The 22,364-nt window shown below is 28.6% G+C and overlaps 1 protein-coding gene across 1 annotated transcript; it reads right to left on the bottom strand.

Annotated features, from left to right (window-relative positions):
- Positions 1 to 7,956: 7,956 nt before the first annotated feature.
- Positions 7,957 to 22,070, bottom strand: LOC105363374 (hippocampus abundant transcript 1 protein). The gene is made up of 7 exons (XM_011501042.1): positions 21,532 to 22,070; positions 17,251 to 17,652; positions 14,881 to 15,102; positions 13,655 to 13,938; positions 13,020 to 13,308; positions 12,411 to 12,615; positions 7,957 to 9,341 (listed from the first exon to the last, which is right to left on the bottom strand). Exons 1-7 carry the CDS (start codon positions 21,670 to 21,672, stop codon positions 9,235 to 9,237), a joined length of 1,650 nt encoding a protein of 549 aa, XP_011499344.1. The 5' UTR covers positions 21,673 to 22,070; the 3' UTR covers positions 7,957 to 9,234.
- Positions 22,071 to 22,364: the final 294 nt, after the last annotated feature.

Raw genomic sequence — 22,364 nt, 5'->3', positions numbered from 1 at the left:
TCGAATTTAATTAATAGTTAATGTTTTTTTTTTAATAAATATTAAATACAATACACAATTTCGAGTTAAAATTGAAAATTTATCTATTAATGTAAGCTCTGTTTCTTATATTAAGATGTAAATTATATTTCGTACTCAATCTTTACATGCAAATAAAATTATTTTTTACAATTATAAAAAATAAAAATATTAATTTCTTGTTATTATTAAGATAACAGTGAAAATTTTAGATGATCTGGTTATGTAAAAGGATGGGATAATAATATAATTATATAAATAAAAATATAAAAATAATCGATTTTTATTTATTGCATTCATCAACTCATACATTAACATTATACAACTCAACAATTCATATTGAATCTCTTTGAATTCGTTAAGTGTAATAAATACTTTTTCACTTTATTTTGCTGTTATGATACAACAGTTTCACATGTATTATACTGCATACAAATATAAATTACTCGATAGTTTCCTAAAAGTATACGACACTAAATAAAATGTGCAATACAACTTTTCGATCGTATCGTACAAACATTTCGTGATCGACAGCTTCCATTATTCATTGTAATACTTTCATAAACGTTAATTTCTATGAAAGTTACGTGCGATTTGTCTATTCATTGAAACCTTTTTCAAATAATCATGACGAAAGTGATCTATTATAGATATATAATTGAAACTTTCAGAAAAATACAATTTTGTTTCATTCCAATAGATTGATCATTGACCGTTAGTAAGCAACATCCTCAATGTGTTTAACCCGCAACAAAAAGGTTTCAAGTGTATGTAAACGAAAGTACAAGCGTTAAAAGAGTTTATTTATGCATAAGCTTTCATTAAAACATTATTCATTACAAAATATCACACAAATAATCGATGCTAGCGAAAAATACAAAGATAACGCTCATTCACACCACAATAATTTGGATTGCTAAACTCTCTTTTGCTAGTGTTCGTAACCACAAAAAGACAAATAAAATAATAAAGCCACGGTCAATACTCATCAATCTTTGGTTTCCTGCAGAGATTTATTGTTCTCCACGACATTCGATTTACTCCTTAGAACGCCGTTTGCGCTTTCATTAAATTTATATTTTTTGCATATGCTGTGTAATCTTTTTTCATTCGTAATGCCTTTATTCATGCTTATCTGTCATCAATAAAAATGATAATCCAATGTATTATATTACACTTTGTCGATTAAGAATATTTCTTTACTACCCATCTGCTATACTCTGCTTAGTTATTTGTTTCATTAATTATCTAAATATGAACACGTTTATGTAAATACTCCGGTGTGCTCCCATTATACAAAAAAAAAAGAAAAGAAAAGAAATCTAAACTAGCTAAATGATCCTCTCAGTATTCCGGAAATTGCAACTTTAATTTTTGATCGATTATTTATTAGTAATAGATTTGTAACTAAAGCAAAAAACAAAGGACGAATTGCGGCTTGGAGAAAAATAAAATACTGGATTTACGTAGAATTCATCAGTTAAGGTATTAAATACATAATATACAGATACACATAATACTTTTGTGAGCTTGCCGCTGACGTAGAGACGTTAATTAAGTGTATGTGTATGTTTTACTTATGTTTGTACTCTGAGTTTTCAAAAGAATAGAGGCGTATGTGTATATATATTTTTCCTTATCCGCGAAAAAAATCTGAAATGCAAGAAAACTTATATATAGGATCATCGTTTATAATTACACGTTATTTTCAGAATTTTTTAATAGTACAACGAATCTTTTAAAACTTTTAACGTCTGATTGAAAGAATTGAAATACGGCTTTCTCAATCCTTTTGTATCAATACAAGATTTATTTATGTTGGGTCATTGCTAATTCGCACTAGCAGCTTTAGATAAATCTATCGTTGATTTTAAAAGTGAGCACTAAATGATTATTTAATTTTTCCATCGAGGAAAAATATTTATGTTGAGATTTACAGGGGATAAAAACTATTGTTCCAAGTTTTCAAGTTCGAGTCGAATACAAAAAATGTGTAGCGTATGCAAATGCATAGTAAGATAGAGAGAGAGAGAGAGAGAGAGAGAGAGAGAGAGAGAGAGAGAGAGAGAGGGGGGGAAAATAAAATAAATAATACAAGATCAATTGGCTCTTTCTCTTGCGAATAAAATCTCATAGAAAATCCGCAACTATATATACTGAAAATGGACAGTAAATAACAAATGAATTATGAATTATAAATTTAAATCAATTTTAAATTTTTCAATGTGAACATTAATATTCAATCACTTCAGGGAGTAAAAAATTGTTTCAAATCATTGCAATATTTATATGATTCATTGTAAAAAAATCTTGTGATAAAATACCAATGTCTCATTATTTAATAATTTTAAAATTGTCAATTGTAATAACTAACTATACAGAACTTCTATTTTGCTTGAAATTTAAATTCACTGTATATTTTCAAAACTTTCATGTCTTTTAAATTGGTTGCAAATTTAATACTCAATTTTTTTGTAAGCTTATAAGAGTTCGAAACTACGGTTTGAACAAAATTATTAGAATTCATTACTTTGTTTTAATAAAAATTGCTTTAAGTATTATTTTTTATTATATTTCATTAACGATAGTTCATTCATAGTTGTGCATTTGCATTAAAAGTTTAAAATTTACGAACTCATTGTTATTAACTGCATAATATATATTTATAAGTATAAATTACCTCTTACAAGATTATTTAAATTCATATTATTTAAGTCTTCGATACTATATTTTTAAATATTATACGTATTCACTCGAACAAAAGTATAAATATATCTAATACTATTACATAATTGTATGAAAATTTTTTCAACATTCTAATAAATACTGTTAAAGCATAATTTATTTTGCCTTTAGCACTATTCAAACCCCAGTTTCGAATGGCGTATCAAAAAAGCTTTGTTTGTAACACCGATTTTAATGCATACTTCGTTACAAATATTGACACAGTTTTCGGTTCCCACTTATGAAAAATATCACGTATAATTACGTCATATAAAAAAATATTATATCCTAATTTACAAAAGATTACAACAATAATTACAGATTATCGCAATAATTGCATTATGATAAAGAAAATTATATGCATTAGTTATTAAAAATTGTGCATAAGTAATATGTATAATTATTTAATTGTAATAATTAAAAGCTATTTCCATCATATATTGAGTATATATTTAAATTCAAAATCATTAAAATTTTATAAAACATTGTTATGTATCTTATGTACGCAAAAGAATCTGAAATTGCTTCAAACACTTTTACTATTCATAATACAATAAAAGCATTCGCTATTAATAAAATAGATTCGATAAATTCTAAACTATACGTGTGCATTTTTCTGGGATCCAATATACATATTTTTGTATGTTTGCAATAATGTTATACTGTCTATATATTTTTGACGTCGACTGATATGAATTATTGGCTAAAGCAGTGACGGAAGTCATGTGCTCATAACAAAATACTACACGTACGCAGATACGCACACGTTATGTATACTCCAAATTCTTACCGTTTTAGAATTAGTTGTCATTTAAAAATACATAATACATTTCCTTATGTAAATCGTAACTTCATACAATCTGTGTCATATGAAATGTATCGTGTAAAAAAAACAAAGATTTGATAAGGCATATATGAAATTAATAGTAAATCTGATACTGTGTAATAAAAATGATTGTTAAACTCTGTCAAATTTGTAATAAATTTGTAATAGTAATAATAATTTTAAACAACGATATTTTCTTCAATTATAACTATAAAAATTATTAATGATTTTTATAAAAAACAAATTACTATAAAATATGAATTAAAATTTATTCTTAATAAATTCTCGTAATTTGTTTTATTATAATTTTTTTTTATTTCAATTATCTTAGCACTATCAATTATAAACAGTAAGCTACTCAAGTTAAAAAAACTTATTAATTTTTATCATACAGTGGCGAATCTACTATTTGTTCTTTTTTGTTACAATATATGATATGCAAGACTTGTTGGCGTTGAGCTTCAGAAGTTAAACCTCTAATTGTTTGAAAATTATTTATTATTTTAAAAGAAGGAGTTTTTACAAAAAGTGGTGTTACTTGATTTCATGACAAATCATTAATTTAATAATCTGAAAAGATAGATTTTAGTTGTAAATATACACAGAAAATAAGCTTTATTTAACTTAACCGTAGAAAATTTTATTCGTATAAGGCAACTAAAATTTCATTAGCACATTTTTATTTGCTTTTTGTTTTAATCATAATTCACACAGTTCCATTTTTAGTTTTTAATGGTCTATTAATGTTTACAATGATTCCTTTTGTACATTTTTCGTCAAATAAATGCAGACAATTATTTTACTAGCTCAATTGTGGATGCAATAACGTAAAAAAACAAAAGTTTTGATTGTTAATTAAAAATCCTCATAAAAATTGTGCTAAAATAATTCAATACATCAGTTAAAAACCTTCATATAATTGTAAAATTTATCAGACCATATAATTAATTAGCAATGAAGTTGCTGCATTGGTTCTTAGAGTGACTAATGGATAATTTAAAGTAACATGGAAATTCGTCTTTCATTTGGTGAAATGGTAAAGGTCACGAACTTTAATAAAACTTTTTTCTGTGCAACGGGTATTGAAGAAGAAGATTATTAATAGGTCTCTAATAAATGTCTTTACTTTCTGCGCTTCTTTTTTTGTTACTTTTTTTCAAAAAGTGGAGGAAGAAACGATGCATGTCTAATGAAAAACAATACTGATCACAACTCTCCTCTACTGCCTCGGCGTTTTTGTGCTCTTGGCAAGCTTATTAAAATAGCTTATTTTACTTTTTTATCACTCATGTGTTTATGTAGGCATACATATGTATAAATGTAAATATTTATGTGTCTGCATATTCATGTGTATCTTTACCAGGCGAACCAAAGCGATTTCGTTTTACTCTGTGCGACGCAATCGCTTAATATTTTGATGCGTCGCACTGACAGTTATTGTTGGTCGTCTTCAGTTATTTTTAGAGGAAAAATTATAGGAATAATATTCCACGCCAATAAACACATTACTTACTGTCGCACTGCATCAGAATTTTTAACTTTTCAAAACATTCACATAAAAAATCAACATATTAAAACATGACTTCCTAACATTTATATCCAAATATATTTATATGAACACAATGTATCTTTTACTTGATAAGTTCATTCTTTAGAATATATTTCTTTGATAATTAAATATTATTTTAATGGATTCTCAAATAGTTTCACTCTACTTTATTGAATATTTAATTCATAAAACTAAAATCATACAATTAAAGCTATTTATCTCAAATAACACAAGTATTGTATTAAAAATTATTAATAATTGAAAAAATTTAAGTATTTTTAAATCATCTTATTTTAGTTTAATATAAATTTTTTTAATAATAATTTAACTAATAGTTTATAGTGTCTTGATTTTGTCAAATAGTAAACACGCTGTAGTAAAATCATAAAATTTCAATTTACTTATTTAATAATGAAACATTCAGTATTTTCGATAGTCGAATGATTGTCGAAAAAATGTCAAAATCTAAACCAAAGACGGCCAACATCGCGTACTATTATTAACTACATAAATGATTTCTCTATGTTTTTTATTTTCATTTTTCGTAAATCATTTTTTTCACAACCTAACAATATATATTTTGTTTTTACAATTATATATAAGCAGCAGCCAACTTTGAGTTTGCGTATGTGTACGGGCGCACATAGCAACAAAATTTATCGAGTCAACGAGTCGTTACATGACTGTTATATTTTTATGTTAACGTAGTACAATACTTCGTCGCATTAGGCATTAATTTTGTTAGTTAATCAAATACGTTTGGATATAATAAAATATTTAATTGATGTGCATCATTTGTGTGCCTTCGTGTACAATTCCGCAAAGATTTGCCCCGGTTATTATAATCAATCCTTAAGAAGATCGATATTAAAAGTATATTAACAATTGTTTTCAATTACTCATTTCTTGTTTTCTATAAGCTTTATTTCATAATTACAAGTGGATACACTCAAGCTGGTATAAAAATTACCTGGAAGTTAGTTATCTCAACCTACTATAGTTTTACTATTACGTCAAAACACAATCAAGTTTCATTTAATAAAAAAATCATTATTTGTATTACTTTGAATTAGACGTCAAATAGGAGGAAAATAGTTTTCTTAATTCCAAGAACTGTGCCTGTTTTGTTACTGCCAGAACAACTTTTCTTATATTATTAGTTGTATTTGTTATAATATTCATAATAATAACAATAATACCTTGTATGATATATAAATGTATTACTTTTAATGAGCACGCTTCTTGACATTATATTTACTATACAGATATTCTGCACCAACTGACCAATATTACATAATTAAAATACAACTAAAATATCCTAATATTTTGAGCGAACGAAAACTTCCGTGTAGAGAAGGCATAAAAAATTATTATCCTACGAGTGTTATCAAGAAGCCTGAAACATCAGTGTTAAGGTCTATATTTGTGAAGTTTCTTCCTGAAGTGGAATTTAATAAGAACAAAAAATGTAATACCTAAGCCGAGGAAAGAACTTTATATTTTATGACTTGCATATAATTTTTATAATCCGTATATGCACAAGCTCTTTTAATTAACCATTTTGTGTTCGTTGTCAATGCATTAGCACGAAAAGCAAGCATTAGCCCTTATTAGTTTAATATCGAATATAATTTTCTAAAGAAAGACACAATTTCAAAACTATTACCTGTGTATCACCTGGTACTCGTACGCTGTTGAATTTACAGCAAGGCGAATTCCTAATTTTTAAAACACATCAACGGTATAAGAAATAACTGAACTTCCCAAAATATTAATAAATTCAATACTCCTCATTATGCCATTATTATATCGCAATTTTATTCCATTATTTTATTCTTATTATTATAATTTTTACCGAAAATTTGAAACAATTAAAAAACGCTGAGTTTGGAAAATAACGTTGTTTAGTAAAAAAAGATGTTTTTTATCTATTCAATTTATCACCAATATAGTACATTAGTTTACTAAGTTATCATGATAAAATATCATTTAAAGTCTTATGTATGTCATGTAGGTCAAACACAGTGATTTGTTAGGTTCATAGAAAATTGACACTTTCGGTTAGTCAAGGCTTTAATTTAAAATGTATTTGAAAAGTTTTTACTCCGTTAAGTTTATCGATCGACCTTAATTGTAATTCGTCGAAAATCTTAAGATGGAAACAATATCTGCTTTAGTATGGATGATAAGGATTTGCCTTAAAAAGTGTACTTCACAGCATAGTTTATCATTTGCACTATTCCCTGAATAATATTTTACTGATGCAATTTAAAAGCACACTTTACAAAACCAAAGATCTGACCTAACAATTCAACATGAAACATAGTTGAAATGCACCCAACTAATTAAGCCAAATTTCAATTATCAACTAATCTTTGTATCAACTTGAAATAACTTGAATGCCCACAGGTTTAACCTCATTATTGTGCCAAAACTTTTTATTTCAAGTTATTATTTGTACACTCTTTGCTGATAATTTATATAAACTCGGAACTGAATTAAAAGACTTTGTTTGATAAAGACTTTTTTTAAAATGATAAACCTTATTTGTTGCTAATAAATCAAAAAGTTTTCAATTATTTTTATATAAAAAAGAGCATTAGGAGATTTTTATGAGAATAAAACAAAAGCAATTGACACCAATTATACAGTTGTAGATGAAATACACATTAATACTACGTAATTTTTAATCAATTTTGCGTTAGAAATTATTGATCGTAATTGAGAATTTCAAATGCATATAGAAAAAAATGCTCATCTACAAAGTTAGAATTTTATTATATATTCATACATAAATTAAACACATATCGCTGAATTGTGAATTTACAATTTGTAAATTATTATTATTCTAGGATATTTTGTACTACAGGGATAGAATAAGCTATTAATGCATTAATGTCGGCCATTTTTTTTTTGGGTTTGAAAATAACAATATTTCATAAACCTATACAATAATGCGATAGTATATTAAAATGGATGGATTAAGTTTACAATAGATAATACTAGTAATGTTATCTTTTACCCATTCATAATATCCTCTCTGCTAAAAATATATTGATAGACCGAGTAACCCATTTATACAAACAATATACAATAAAATATTCAAGTTTAGTGTCATTCAATAAATCAATATATGCATTGTATCTCAATATCTATGAATGCCTGCTTTATTCTTAAATTCTTGACAACAATTTTGTTTCAACCACAAATGTAGTTAAAACGATTAGTCGTTCAATGCAATGTAGCAGACCACTAGATTGACTCCGAATCAGATGATGTAATTATTTAAAAATAGAAAATATCAAGAAACTCTACATTAAAATCGAATCTCAACCTTCACATGTTCCAGACTTAATGCAAATGGCATTACGATGAAAATTACAGCCCCAGTGTTAGTCTGCATAAATATAAGTTTCATCAATTTAAAATAACTATGGGCTCTCGAATATCGCAAGTTAAAAAACTTGGATCAAGCAGAAAAAAGGTTTGTACAAGCAATTATTACAATACCAGTCTTCTCGTTAATCAGTAATAGTGCGTAAGGCAACACAACGACCTTCTACGAAATTGTATATTTGTAGTTATTTAAGCATATAAACAAACTATTTTTAATATCGATCTTTTATTTCACAGTGCTTTAAAACTTTGGCAGATAATTATAAAGGAAAAAAACACCAGAAAAATTGTTCTTGTAATTTAAACTAAAGTATCCGTTAGTTTAGTACACGAAAAGAAGGGTTGGTTAATATCACCTAATCTTGATACTCGCCCGTTCGCACGATACATAAACCACGAAGGCCCCAACGTTGAAAATCCGTTGTCCCAGACAATCTTGTTCCCAGTGCCCTCATATGTTGTTCGGTTGCATTGGTGTGTGAACGTACATGACGATCAATGTGCGTTTTCACCGATGGGTCAGTCAAGTATGCTACCAAACATACTCGGCGCATCAGTGTAACGTCATGAGCTTGTTTCTGGTGCCACTCTATCTCCGATGATCATCGAGGTTAGTAGGGATTGGGAACGAGGGAGGGAACGATGGAGTGAGCCGTGTCGCCTAGACTGGCAACAAACTCTTGTGTCTGGCCTGTTGGCGCCTTCCGGCCTCGAGCATTGGTTAAAGAACTGCGGAGTTACAGCCGTCGACTAGTGGAGACAGGGGTCCGACTTTACCTCTGCCGCTGCTTATCCTATCGGTTTCATAGTGAACATCTAGCGAGAGGCCTGCGAACAACGTGCTGTGCGTTAATCGTGGAGCCGTTCGCGACTTCCGCGCAGCGCTATGCAGTTAGCTTTTAGCCTTCGACTGCTTATCGACCGAGTACTGAAACAATCATTATAATTAAAGAGACGCGAATGCATTTTTTCACGATCATTTTCCTGTCTATTTGAAAACAAGTTAACATAACTGTTTGGCTTATTAGCTGTGTCAAGGTTGGCGCACAGTGGTATTAATAGTCACTTTGTTTATTTAAAGCTTTGCGTTATTTCAGATATGCCTTGGCTACTTAACTTGTTTGTTTTCAATTTAAGGACTTAATATCGAATTAAAATTTTTTTTTATTTATCAATTATTGTTGTCTCATAGCTGCGTTTATATGAGTCACAAGGAACGTGGCTCTAACGTTAACGCGTCTTAAACACTGATGATTGAAAAATGTATCATTACTCTATTTCTAATAACGTATTTATAATACGATAAATAAAAAATTGTATAGAACATGACATATAGTGTTTGATATTGATTAACTGATAGTTGATTACCGAAATAGCAGTTACTGCAAAATGTTCAATGTTACTGTTAAAATTTATGAAAAATTTTATAACTTATGGTAAATTTATATAAATATATTTAATAATGTTATTACAAAATTTTATCGAATATAAAGTCGTCTCAATACATCAGAAGGTTTAAGTCATAATTTACTATCATAAAATTCCCTCTGTAAGAGAAAAAATATTTAAAGAATGTATTTACGGCGATATTTATATCAATGAAAATACAGAAGTAGAATGAATTAAATTTTTAACTAGCAAATCAATCTTTTGAACAATAAAATCCTTTAGATATAATTCGAATATTATTCAACCATTAAATTTAAAACCGCATCTCCTTAATGATAGAAGACGAAATTATTTACATGTCAATTGTCATTGAGCTTAAATATTGAATATTAATAATTTGTTTGAGCCATTATAAAACGCCAGCATTCATAATAAAGAAAAATTGATTTTATTATAGTTCAGGTCATAAATGATTGTATATATTAGTTTGTTATAAAATAGTTAGAATCATTTTATAAAACGATTGTAATTCTTAATTAAAATATTTACTAAGTTTGGTGATAAATGTAACAAAAAATCTTAACTTTGGCTTCTATAAATGTAAATTAATTTACTTTTTATAAATAGTTTAAACTATACTCATAGTTCTATACTATGATACTAAAAATATTTTTTAAATGTTATTATAAATTTACCGAATGAAAGCTAATAATACATTAATTATATTAACATATTTTTATTTAAAATTTTAAATTTATGTACATCACATTTTAGCTTTTACATAATAAAAATAAGATTTTATTGAAAATTTTTATTTTATGTTTAAATAACTATATTCAAATATCTAAAGAACAATGGGATGAATAATTATTTTTAAAAAAGTCTTTAAATAAATAAAATCTATCAACAAAATGTGGTTACACATAAATAATTTTTTGACATCTTTTTCATTGTATTGCACTTTCAAATATTTACATTTGGAATTATTTTGTAAGTACAGTTTATAAAATAAATAATAAATATGTACAATGTAATGGACACTATTTTTATAAAATTTATAGCCTATTTTATGAAATTATGTCTTTTTATTAACATAGACGTATAGGGAAAGCAAAATAATGATTTATTTACTTACTGTCCACTGCATCGTACTACTTCTATTTATTTTTTTAAACCGTTTTCATAACATTCATGAATTTATTACTGTCATAAGAAACATTTAATCTTGTTTCATAAAAATCCATTAGACTTTGATCCACTGCCGATTATTTTCTTTATATGAATCTGAAACTAAGTAGAAATGCGAAAGCTTAATTCTTGTAGTATTTCTTTCACTAAATGTCTCGGTTAGAAATGAAAGAGCGGTCCAATAAAATATAATTTACGTTTATAAAAATTGTTAAAATTGGTTATTATAAATTTTACGTACTTAGCGTGTTGTATAAAACAATTTTACCTATCAAATTTGAGCAAAATACGTAATGTATATATATTTGATTAAAATTAACTTTTTTTTTTTAATATTTACCCAGAAAATTATGTTAAATTTGTAATCATTTTGAAAGTAAAACCTTATTCTTACATAATATCGATAATAACTTTTTAAATTAGTTAAAATATTTTTTAAATTAAGAAATTGAATAACATTGAAATGTAATTTAATTTAATGAGTTATTAAATGAAGAAAAGATAAAAATGTATTATTAGACTTTATAACTAGAAAAACTAAATATAAGCGTATTAATATGCAACTGCCGTGATAAATTGCAAATCATTATCGATATAAGGATGATTTATTCCTTTTAATTATAAATTTGTTATTATTTACTTTAAAAATAATGTAATTTATTTATTTCTACGTATTATATCCTCCTAGGGTAAACTAATAATTTAACTCGTAATACATTTTTTTATTAGTAATTATATTTATGGAATAAGTTTTAGAGTTAATAGAAATTAAGAGTCAAAACGCAAACTCAGAAGGTACGAGTTCGTGTGACAGTTTGTTTAATCATTTTAAAAATTACTCATCATTTAAATTTCATTCGTGCACTTAACTTTTCAATCAATTTCATGTATTTCAAAATTCATATACCGTAAAATAAATGCCAAGCTTAAATTATATTACTGTTTTTAATATAAACTTCTTCAATGAATGTATAAATTTAATCATATCAATACCACAAATAATAGATAGTATTCTAGCTCTTATCACTTTTAATAAACAATCAGAAAGAAAATGATCATTGTCGATAATCAAAAGCATTTAACAATAAAGTATACCAATTGCATGCTCACTGTAATTCTAATGTATAAATAACTAAATTGCATAAATACAACTGCATCGCTTAATTTAACGATTACGATTGTAGATGAAATTACAAGTTAACAAAATGTAAATTAGGTTAAATTGTTGTTTACAATGCTGTGATATTAATATATAAAGATCAAATGATCGAAAATTACAATGCAGTTGTGCCTAATGATTATTATTCGATAAAGACCCACCACCAGGATTATCCTTCTCAGTTTGTATGGTGGTAAGTTGTAACGTACATTTTTGATATGCGTATTTACCGGAAGGCCTCCGGGAGGTAGAAGAATGATGCAGCTGCCCCGTTATCATCGGAGTTGATTCCGGAATAAAGGCAGCTACTAATAGCGCGCAAATTACCAATAATGCACCAAATACAAATGGGGGTCCTGGTACCAGCTGAAAAAGTACGAAGCAATATTTAATTTTATATTTAATATCTAATGGTCGGTTAGTATTTATTGCACATTTTTAAAAAATTCTAAAACTGCATATATCATTGATGATTGAGTACTCATGAAATGTTGTACCATGATGAAATGTACGAATTATTTCAAACGCAAACGTTTGATTAATGTGCTTAAATAAAATATTAATAGCAGTTTATTGAGATGAAACTCAAAATTGAATCTTATATAATGCCTCAGTACCGAGTATATTATTATTATAGAAAAGCAACTGGCGAATGCTTATCGTTGCAGGTAAAAGAGTAGCGATCACCTGCTTACAAGGGTGACATGAAAAGACGGAAAAAATGAAAATAAATATAGAAAATATTAAAATGAATTCAAGTAATTCTTCACCTGAGGCATAATATCGAGGTGCGTAACAGTTCCCGTGTTATTATTTTCGTCGAGGAGGGGCGGTTTGAGGGGCAGCGAGGGCGTCTTCTCGTTAAGATCCACATGGAAGAGGTAGAATATAACACCAAACATGGCAGGTCCAAGACCGTTGCAGAGACCTCGCATACCTGTCACCATGCCCTGGGCAAGACCCTGCTTGTCCGCGTCCGAGTGCATTGAAACGAAGGCTGAGATAGCTGGGTAGGTGATCGAGGAGATCGATGCTAGTATGCCAGCTGCCCACATCATCCTATATTTTTCCAATAAGCCCCAGATAGATGTTCGCTTTTTATTATATATCTTGTTTTTCTTACGCAACTCATGGTTACGTTTATTATGAAGTGATTGTAACTGATATCAAAAATTGTAAATTACATTTTTCATTTATGGACGTCGTAAGTCTGTAAAAAAGCTGCTCAGCATAAGTACAGTTTTGTTACTTGCATTTTAAATATGCATATTTCGTAACTTATGATCTAAGCTAATCTAGACCATTGTTGATAGCAGTAACAATCAAGATTCTTAGTCAATAAAACAGACTCGACGATTATAATAGCGGAGAAACACAAGGGTTAGCAGAAGCAGACTGCGCTTACCATGTTTGTGATCCAAATCCATACCACATGAGCTGGAGCAGCTCAAAAAGGAGTCCGAGCATTATCGTATGTTTGCTGCCAAGTGTCCTCATAAGAGGGCCCAGGACAATCTGGGCTAATACGCTGAGGATACCAACGACGGCTATGAATATCGCAACCATCGTTGCTGAGAAGCCCATCGCGAGCTTCAAGTATACGAATATGCAGCTATACTGGCCGGCTTCGGGCAGGTAGCTTAGGAACACCGTGACGCACAGCATCAGTATGGTGTGATCTTTCCCCACCTAGTTAAGAAATTATGTATAATATTATAAATTATTAAGTTTTCTTACAAATTAATCAATTTTTCAATTCACCCGCAGATTTCTGTACGGCTACATATGAGGACAAGATTTGTAAGGGCGTGCATTATAAATAAATATAAATTTTATCGTGTATTATTTATCAAAGCAATATTATATCATACGAATGAGATTGTAAATATATTTATTCACTAAAAAAAGCAAATAAATAAAACAAACTTTTTAAAAATAATTTTCGTTTCGAATATGGCTTTTGTTCTAATTAACAAGAATAGTATATTGTAAGGTAGTAATTATAATACCTTGCAGCATAAATGTAATATTAACGATTAACTACAAAGCGCAATACAACATATATTATTAATATTAAAAGAAATAAAATAAAGCTATAACATAGAAACCGTACTTTCTATATAAATAAAATTAAAATCTAATTAAAGCCTTCGTAAAAACGATAAGTGATAATCACTATTTAATAGAGCGCATAAAAGATAAAAGTTGGTTGAAATCATATACCTTCAATGAAAGCGATACAAATATCTCAAATTCATGTAACAGACCTTATAAAATATAATTCTAAAATTTAAATAAATATGTTAAATTACGGCTCTAATGATTGAATCTTTGTGTACGCTTTTTTTTTATTATATTTCAATATATGTACAATAAAACTGAAACTCGATATAAAATTGCTTGAAAAACATACTTTCAGAATGAATACGAATATGAAATGACAATCCTGTCAAAAATAATAAAAATAAAAAACGATGCTTTTCATAGCATTGCATTATTACATGCTTGAACTGAACGAAATGGAGCGACACCGTACACACAAATGCAGAACCCAATATTAATATAAGAGAGAGAGAGAGAGAGAGAGAGAGAGAGAGAGAGAGAGAGAGAGAGAGAGAGAGAGAGACTCACCTTTCCGAGAGCGGCGAACGGATCAGCTTGTTCCCAGGAAATAGGTGCTGGTGGCCTTGCCTTTTCCGGCAGGCTCTCCGGCACCGCTACGAGAATGAAGAATACATCGAGGATGGCGATGGCGGTCGCGAGAGCGACCACAACATTTTGGCCGTAGGTGCTCATGGTAAAGGCGCCCATCGCTGGACTTATTACCATGCTCGCAGCGAACGTCGCCGAGACCTGCACACACACAGCATTATAGTTTATTCTGCATTTTCAATTAAATAGGCGTAATGAGTAATTAAATTGATTGAATTCTACAGTAGGTTCGCTTATCTATTTATAATTTATTTTTGTAAATATTATATCTTATCAATTTTATAAATTATTTGCCACATCCGCTTAATCATACGATAAACGACAAATTCATGAATCGTAAGCGATTGATGAGCTTAGTCTTAAAGATTTTTATTTTAATGATTACATATGTAATGAAAATGTTAGAAATTAAACTTTTACTCGCTTGAAATAGAATGTATCAGAAGATGCACTTAATTTTATTCTAAAAAAAGAAATGCATTCTTAAACAAGTATCTATTATATGCTAATGCAGTGACCATCATTTGGAAAATATAACACTTCCCGTGTTATCTCTTAGAAATTATGATAAAAGTGATACAGTTATTTTGATCTAATTGCTTCCATCCGATGGCCCGAGGTAATTAAAACTTGCTTGAAGCGCCCCATTTATTTAAAATGTACTAACTACCTTAATCAATTAAGTATATATTTCGTTAAAAATAACGATTTTCATTAAAGTAGTATTTGTTAATGCTTGTTCTCTAGTGATATATTAAATAAATAAATAATAAATTTACGAGGTAAATTTATATTATATATTACAGTATGCATAATTTAAAAAACGATACTTTTCACGTATTGAAAAAGACTCGATGATAAAACATTTAATTGGTTGGCATCTTTACTTTTCAAGACATAGTCGATTTAAATTATGATGAAATTTTACATTCATTTTCTTCTTTTTTATGCATCGAAATATTTAAAACTAGGTTGTCATAATACATAAATATCATGGCCTTGCACACCTACAAAAAGTACGTCTATTAAATGTTGGAACGTGGTGAAGACAGCTTTAAACCAAAAGTTATGCTTATGAAGTTATAGTCATGAAAATTAGTTAAAAATACGATTTTAAGTATATACTTATCATTTATTTTAATTACATGACAGTCACAAAACAAAATTAAATAAAGAAAACTACAATCGAAATTAACAATATTATATAAAGAATTAATTATAAATGAATTAAAAATTATATTATAAATTAATAATAAATATAGTTGAGAAATATTTTAATAATATATACGAAAAATTTCGTGAAATATTCATTTTAATGTCTAAAATAATTTGATTTATGCATTTTTTAATTACTATTTGTAATTGAATAAAAAATATAATAAAAATAGAATTACTCAAATACGAAGTTGAAATCATATAGAAAATATTGAAAATTTAAGCGCCAGAAAAAAATGTTCTTCATACACGGGTGCGTGACCCCCCCCCCCATACACCCCCACACACAAAAATTTTGCAACAGTAATTGTTATAAATAAATATCCGTATATAAAATAATAAAATAACAGTTATCAATGTGTACAATAAAAAATAAAAGCAACAAATTGTGTTAAAACCGATAAAAAGTTTTGCCTTACACACAACACACAATGTTCATTGATAAAATATACATCGATCTATTCAAGCACATATATCATAATTCTTTCAATAGTATCGAAATATTGTAAAGATTTTTATCAAAAATTAAAGTTATTTAACTATGAATATATGTTTTGAAAATTAATTGATTGTAGGTATATATCATGAAAAATGATTTTTAATATGAGGTATATGATCCATATGATATATTATGAATTCAATGCTGGCAATAAATATGCCATTTAGTATTAATGTTAACTAAATGGATTACATATATTAATAACTGAATTGTAAATGAAGTAAAATCAGCATACATATTTAACCATATAAAAATCTATATATTTAAAAGCTAAGTCCCTTCTTTCTACGAATTATCTGCGAATTGATGGTACTTTCAAGGCTCGCGTGCAAATACCCATTGACTGGAAATTCAAACAATCGCTTGCTAATGTACCGTAGATATAGATAGACCAATATCGAGTCAGCAATTGAGTTCCGAGTTTAAAACGAAAGTTAGTTCTATCGATATGATTGTGCTTCTAAGATTAAGTGCGATATAAACGCACAAAGTATTTCGCGCAGTTTCAAAATTTCTACGACTCAAAATTTACGGCTATTAATTTACGATGATTTAACGATGGTGGTCGAACTTACTCTTCCATAGGCTTTAGACCTCTGGCTCTCCTCGGTGATGTCGGCAACGTAGGCAAATACGACGGAGAACGTACAGGCAAACACCCCACTTATCGATATCATCGCGAAGAACCACCAGGTGTTGATGCTCATAAGGGGTATGGGGGCGCACGTAAAGGCCACCGTTATCAGGAGAAAGAACTTGCGGCCCCAAACATCCGATAAGGCGCCTATCAGCGGTGCCGAAAGGAACGACAGTATACCTTTGATGCCCATTATGAGTCCATTCATGAGAAATGTGTGATCCGGGAAAGTCTCGTTCAACACCGAGATCACGGGCATAGTCAGAAGGCCCCATGCGAAGAACTCCAGGAATATGACGACTAGCGCATGGTACACTGATGCCTCCCCCACGCCCGAAGTCTGTGAACGAATCAAAAGCTTTTGTGAGGTTTTTTGCATGTAAGTGAAATTCATTTTTCCATACTTCGTGATACTTGTAATAGATATGTTCGGATTTTTAGAAAATTTTACACAGCGTTTCCTTTGTCTAATGGCTGACGCTGATATCATCGAGTATTTAATATACTATTTTAGAATTTGTAATTCAGACAGTCAGCTAATAGGTGTTAACCTATAATTTAACCTAGTTTTCATTACAACAAATATCGAGTAACTATTCGAAATATAAATCAGTATACATTGATGGATTTCTATAATGATTCAGTGCTCGTTATATAAATCATAAAAATGTTAGTCTTGGTACGATAATATTTAAATAATACTAAAATTGTAGTTAAATAAATTTTTACTTTTTTCTTTCCATTTCAATTACATGAATTTGGTAATTAATTATCTTGTTCTACGAATATTAGTTAAACATAAATTGCATCATAATTTAAGGATAGTAGGAAGGTAATAAAAATGGATGTAATAATTAAATAGTAAAGTGTTATATCTACATATCAAAGGATGCTGATATTTAAAATCAAAATTTTGAAAATGCAATTCCTATCCTCCTCGTTATAACTAGTTAAAAAGAACTTATAATGATAAATTTTATAATTTTATCAAGTTAGATTGAAATATATATATATATATTGAACGTTCTTAAGATACAAAGGACATTTTCATATATAATAAAAGTTATTATTATTGCTCAGAGCTAACTTAATTATACACAACAAATTGATAAAATTGGTCAAATAAAATATTTTTTTCAGAAAATTCATCTGGATGGACTCAATAGTGCGCTTCATCAAGAACTTAATTATAGATTATCCATATAGCTTCTATGCAGCCATCTTTTTATAGATTACTTTACAGTATTACTATACTTAACATCCGTATTTCATATTAACAGTGTTCCATATTATTTTTGTAGGAAGACTTTCTCGTTATGTTTCACATTAAATATATTACAAATTTTTAAATATTAATAAAATACATTTATGAAATTTTAATAAAAATTTCTATAGTGATTAATATTGGCAAGAAAAATTATGATTCAAATCATATTATAAAACGTGTATAATTTGTTTTATTATTATAAAGTGGTAGATTTATGAAATTATAGTAGAAAATCTAATTAAATAACAAATAAACAAAATTAAAGATAATTTTACAAATTAAATTTTTTGTGTATGTATTTGAAATATTTTAATGCCACAAGCTTTCATTGGCCACAAGCAAGTATTTAATACGAGGTCAAATTTGTATTTTTTTTTAATAATATTTTATAAATTTATTATATAAAATATCCAGATCTATGTAATTAATTTTTAAACTCAATGGTAACGTTGCACTTAATTTAATTCGGCATAATCTATATATTTTGTACAAAAGGCAACAAGTTTAACCGGTTTTTCTTTCTCTCTTTGGACATATAATAATAACTAGTTAACATATATATATATATATATATATATACATATATTTCATAATGAATGACTAAAATCTGTGTTTTTCTTTTAAGCTCATTAACCTACATAAGAAATAATAATTCTTTAGAATTTTATATTTTACAGATATAATGCCTTGAAAATATGCAAGCTTTTAGAGTAAAATCTCGGTTATATAACTAAGCCCGAAATTGAAATTACCGTTAATTTATTACAGAAGATTTAACCGTACACTTACATTTAACGTATATTTAAACATTTTATATCTATTTTAAAATTACTATCGAAATTTTATATTTTGATTGTTAAACGCTACACGGTACAAAAATGAAACTACATTAAAAAATATCAATTATTTGAAACCATAATTAAAAAAATTTAAACTATTGTACTTTCTACCTTGAAAACATATTTCGATATTATATAAATGTAGAAATTATAAAAAGAAGGACTTGGAATCGATTGGCAGATTGTCAAATTTAAGGTCATTGCTCAAAAGTTATATTACAGGAAGCTTCCATTAAAAACTCTACTTAATTAATGTTTACGATTGATTTGAAAATTTAATATTGAAATAAAAAACGAACATCTGTCTTTAAGCGAATAAATAATATTGCTTGATATTCTAATAAGTTATAAAATTATAGTATGAAGCAAAAAACATAATAGGTTTTTTAAGGAATAATTTTTTGTTTATTTTAAATTATATTAAAAAATAACAAAGGAAAAATTTGATTAACATAGATCGTGATTTACAATATCTCTTTAATATCTAGTTTACTAGCATATATAATGAAATCACTAGATATTATGATCTAATAGATAATATGCATTAATCATTGACGTATAATAACTTCGCCATTAAGTGTAGCTAATAATATAGTTATATTATGATTTTTTTTTAAAAGTAGGGTTTTAAAATTTTTATCTATTAAATGAATAAAACATGATGTACAAGAGATCTACGTTTTTTATTAAAATATTGATTGATTAAAATTTTTAAACCCTTCCTGATGTCATCCAATATTTATTCATATTCTTGTATATGAAACAAGTTTATGACATGTAATTTTGAAATGTTTACAGTACTACGATTTGTATGCAACCTTTGGGTTTTGAAGTTATTTTTAATTTCTTGTTTACTGACTTAATATACTTGATTGCATAGAAAATAGAATTATTTCCTTTTTCTTGTATACTTATGGGCATAAGTTATTTTCATTTCTGCATCTAATTTTAAATTATTTGTATAGAGACTATTCTTTAATGTTTTCCAATTATAAAAATATATTTGAAAAAATATAAAAACTTAGTATATATCTAGAACGCGTTATAACTAAATCAGTAATTATTGAAAATAAAATTAAATAAACGAAAGAAAAGATCAGTTTTCACCATCAGTTGTCAACATTGAATCAATCATTATTCAATTGTTTCAAGTATCAAATGTAGTTATTCGTTTTGTTTAAATATTATGTTCAGAAGAAGCAATGTATATAAAAAATCAAGTAATTAACATTTTACGATTTATACATAATATGATTAAATTACTTTAAAGAAGAGAATACAATAATTAACAAGTGATATACATTCATTAAAATCTTATGAAAATCATATTTTATTCCAATCGTGAACTATTATTAGTACTATAACCTATTATTTCATACTAGTATTATACAGCATTATTTTAATTTCACCAGTCCATTAACATTATTCAAACATAAATGTAGACTGATGAATATTATTTATTCAGATCCCAGAGGTTTATAGAAATGTTACTAATGGATTAAATATGAATGGCAAGAAAAGTATATTTAATTTTTTTTATGTATCGCTTAATCAAATAAATAACGCCGATATTTCAATTATATTTACGATCCAGCATAATCACATATTTCTTAATATTATATTAATTAATATTAGATCACCTTCGCTGAACAACAGAGAGAGCGTAAATTATACAAGCACAGAGTGTGAGCATTAGTGAGACATCAAAGATGCATCCATAAGCGGTTCTAAGTGTTATATCACTTGAAATATGCCTATACACACGTGTGTATATGTATATATATATATATATATATGTACTCCCATAGCAATAGAGAAAGAGAAAGAGAGAGAGAGAGAGACAGAAAGAAAGAAAGAGAGAGAGAGAGAGAGAGAGAAAGAGAGAAGAGGGTGGAAAGTAAAAAAAGTAATTGTTGTTAATAGTATCGGTCAAGAGTAGGTGGCCGACAAGGGAGGGACGAAGTAATTTTGAAATTAGAGTCGTGTATCGACGTAGAGACAAATATGCCAGGTCGTCATAAGCTAAAGATCGGTATCGAGCGAGACGCTCCACTATTATAGCTGACGTCGTATGACCTAAAACGACGCGAGCTCGAGTTCCTCGTCAGCTGACCTTGAGATGTTGATAGCATCTTTGTAGCAGCGTGCGAGTGGTGCCGACGGGTACCGCAGCTTCCTGACCGGTGGCGTTGTGTAGATCCGAGCAGGAGGGACCGAGGCCCTCCGCATCCAGGCTAGTCGCCCCGGGGGTCATGGCCCCACAGGAACGACCCTTTCACTTGAATCGTTCCATCGCCCGTCACGTGGAGCGAGAGAGAAGAGGGAGTTAACGTGACTTCGTCGAGTTGAGCGGTCGCTGCCTTCCGCTACCGCTGAGTTGCGGTCGTCTCCTGATTTCGCAATATTGCTGCTGCTGACAACGACGACGACGATGGAGCAGGTGCGATAACAACTCCATCGCCCTTCTAACTAATCCCAAGCCAATAGTGACCTGAAGGTTGCGAGACGATTCTAGAGCTGAACATCTCATTGGAGCCGTTTCCACGGACTCATCCTCGCACTAACTTCCCCGAGCTCTTGTCCACGATTTCCTTTCTACTGCACAAAACGAACGAAGGTCGCACATGTATATGTCAGGATCACACAATGTTGGACTGTGGACTAGTCTTGGCGCTGATCATACAAATTCCAAACAAAACGGGCCTATCGATAATATGTAGCGCCAATAATCATAATGGATAAAATCAACAACAACAATTATAACAACATCAACAACAATGATAATGATAATTATAATAATAATAATAACAATAATAATAATAATGACAAGAGCGACGATTAATGGTGATGATAACGATGATGGTGGTGGTGGTGGTGGTGGTGGTGGTAGTGGTGGTAGTGGTGGTAACGTCGACGATAATAATAATAGTAAAAACAATAACAGAG

The sequence above is a fragment of the Ceratosolen solmsi genome, unplaced genomic scaffold (genome assembly GCF_000503995.2).
Source record: "Ceratosolen solmsi marchali unplaced genomic scaffold, CerSol_1.0 scaffold10, whole genome shotgun sequence".
Taxonomy (NCBI): domain Eukaryota; kingdom Metazoa; phylum Arthropoda; class Insecta; order Hymenoptera; family Agaonidae; genus Ceratosolen; species Ceratosolen solmsi.
Note: the sequence above shows the minus strand (reverse complement) of the source record. Positions and strands in the feature narration are given on the sequence as shown.

Bases quoted from the DNA above. Each gene is read 5' to 3' on its own strand.
- LOC105363374 (XM_011501042.1), bottom strand. From the start codon at position 21,672: ATGACCCCCGGGGCGACTAGCCTGGATGCGGAGGGCCTCGGTCCCTCC. The intron at 13,309-13,654 runs GTAAGCGCAGTC...GGAAAAATATAG, and splicing joins GGATTTGGATCACAAACATG to GATGATGTGGGCAGCTGGCA. The intron at 12,616-13,019 runs GTGAAGAATTAC...GTACTTTTTCAG, and splicing joins ACCTCGATATTATGCCTCAG to CTGGTACCAGGACCCCCATT.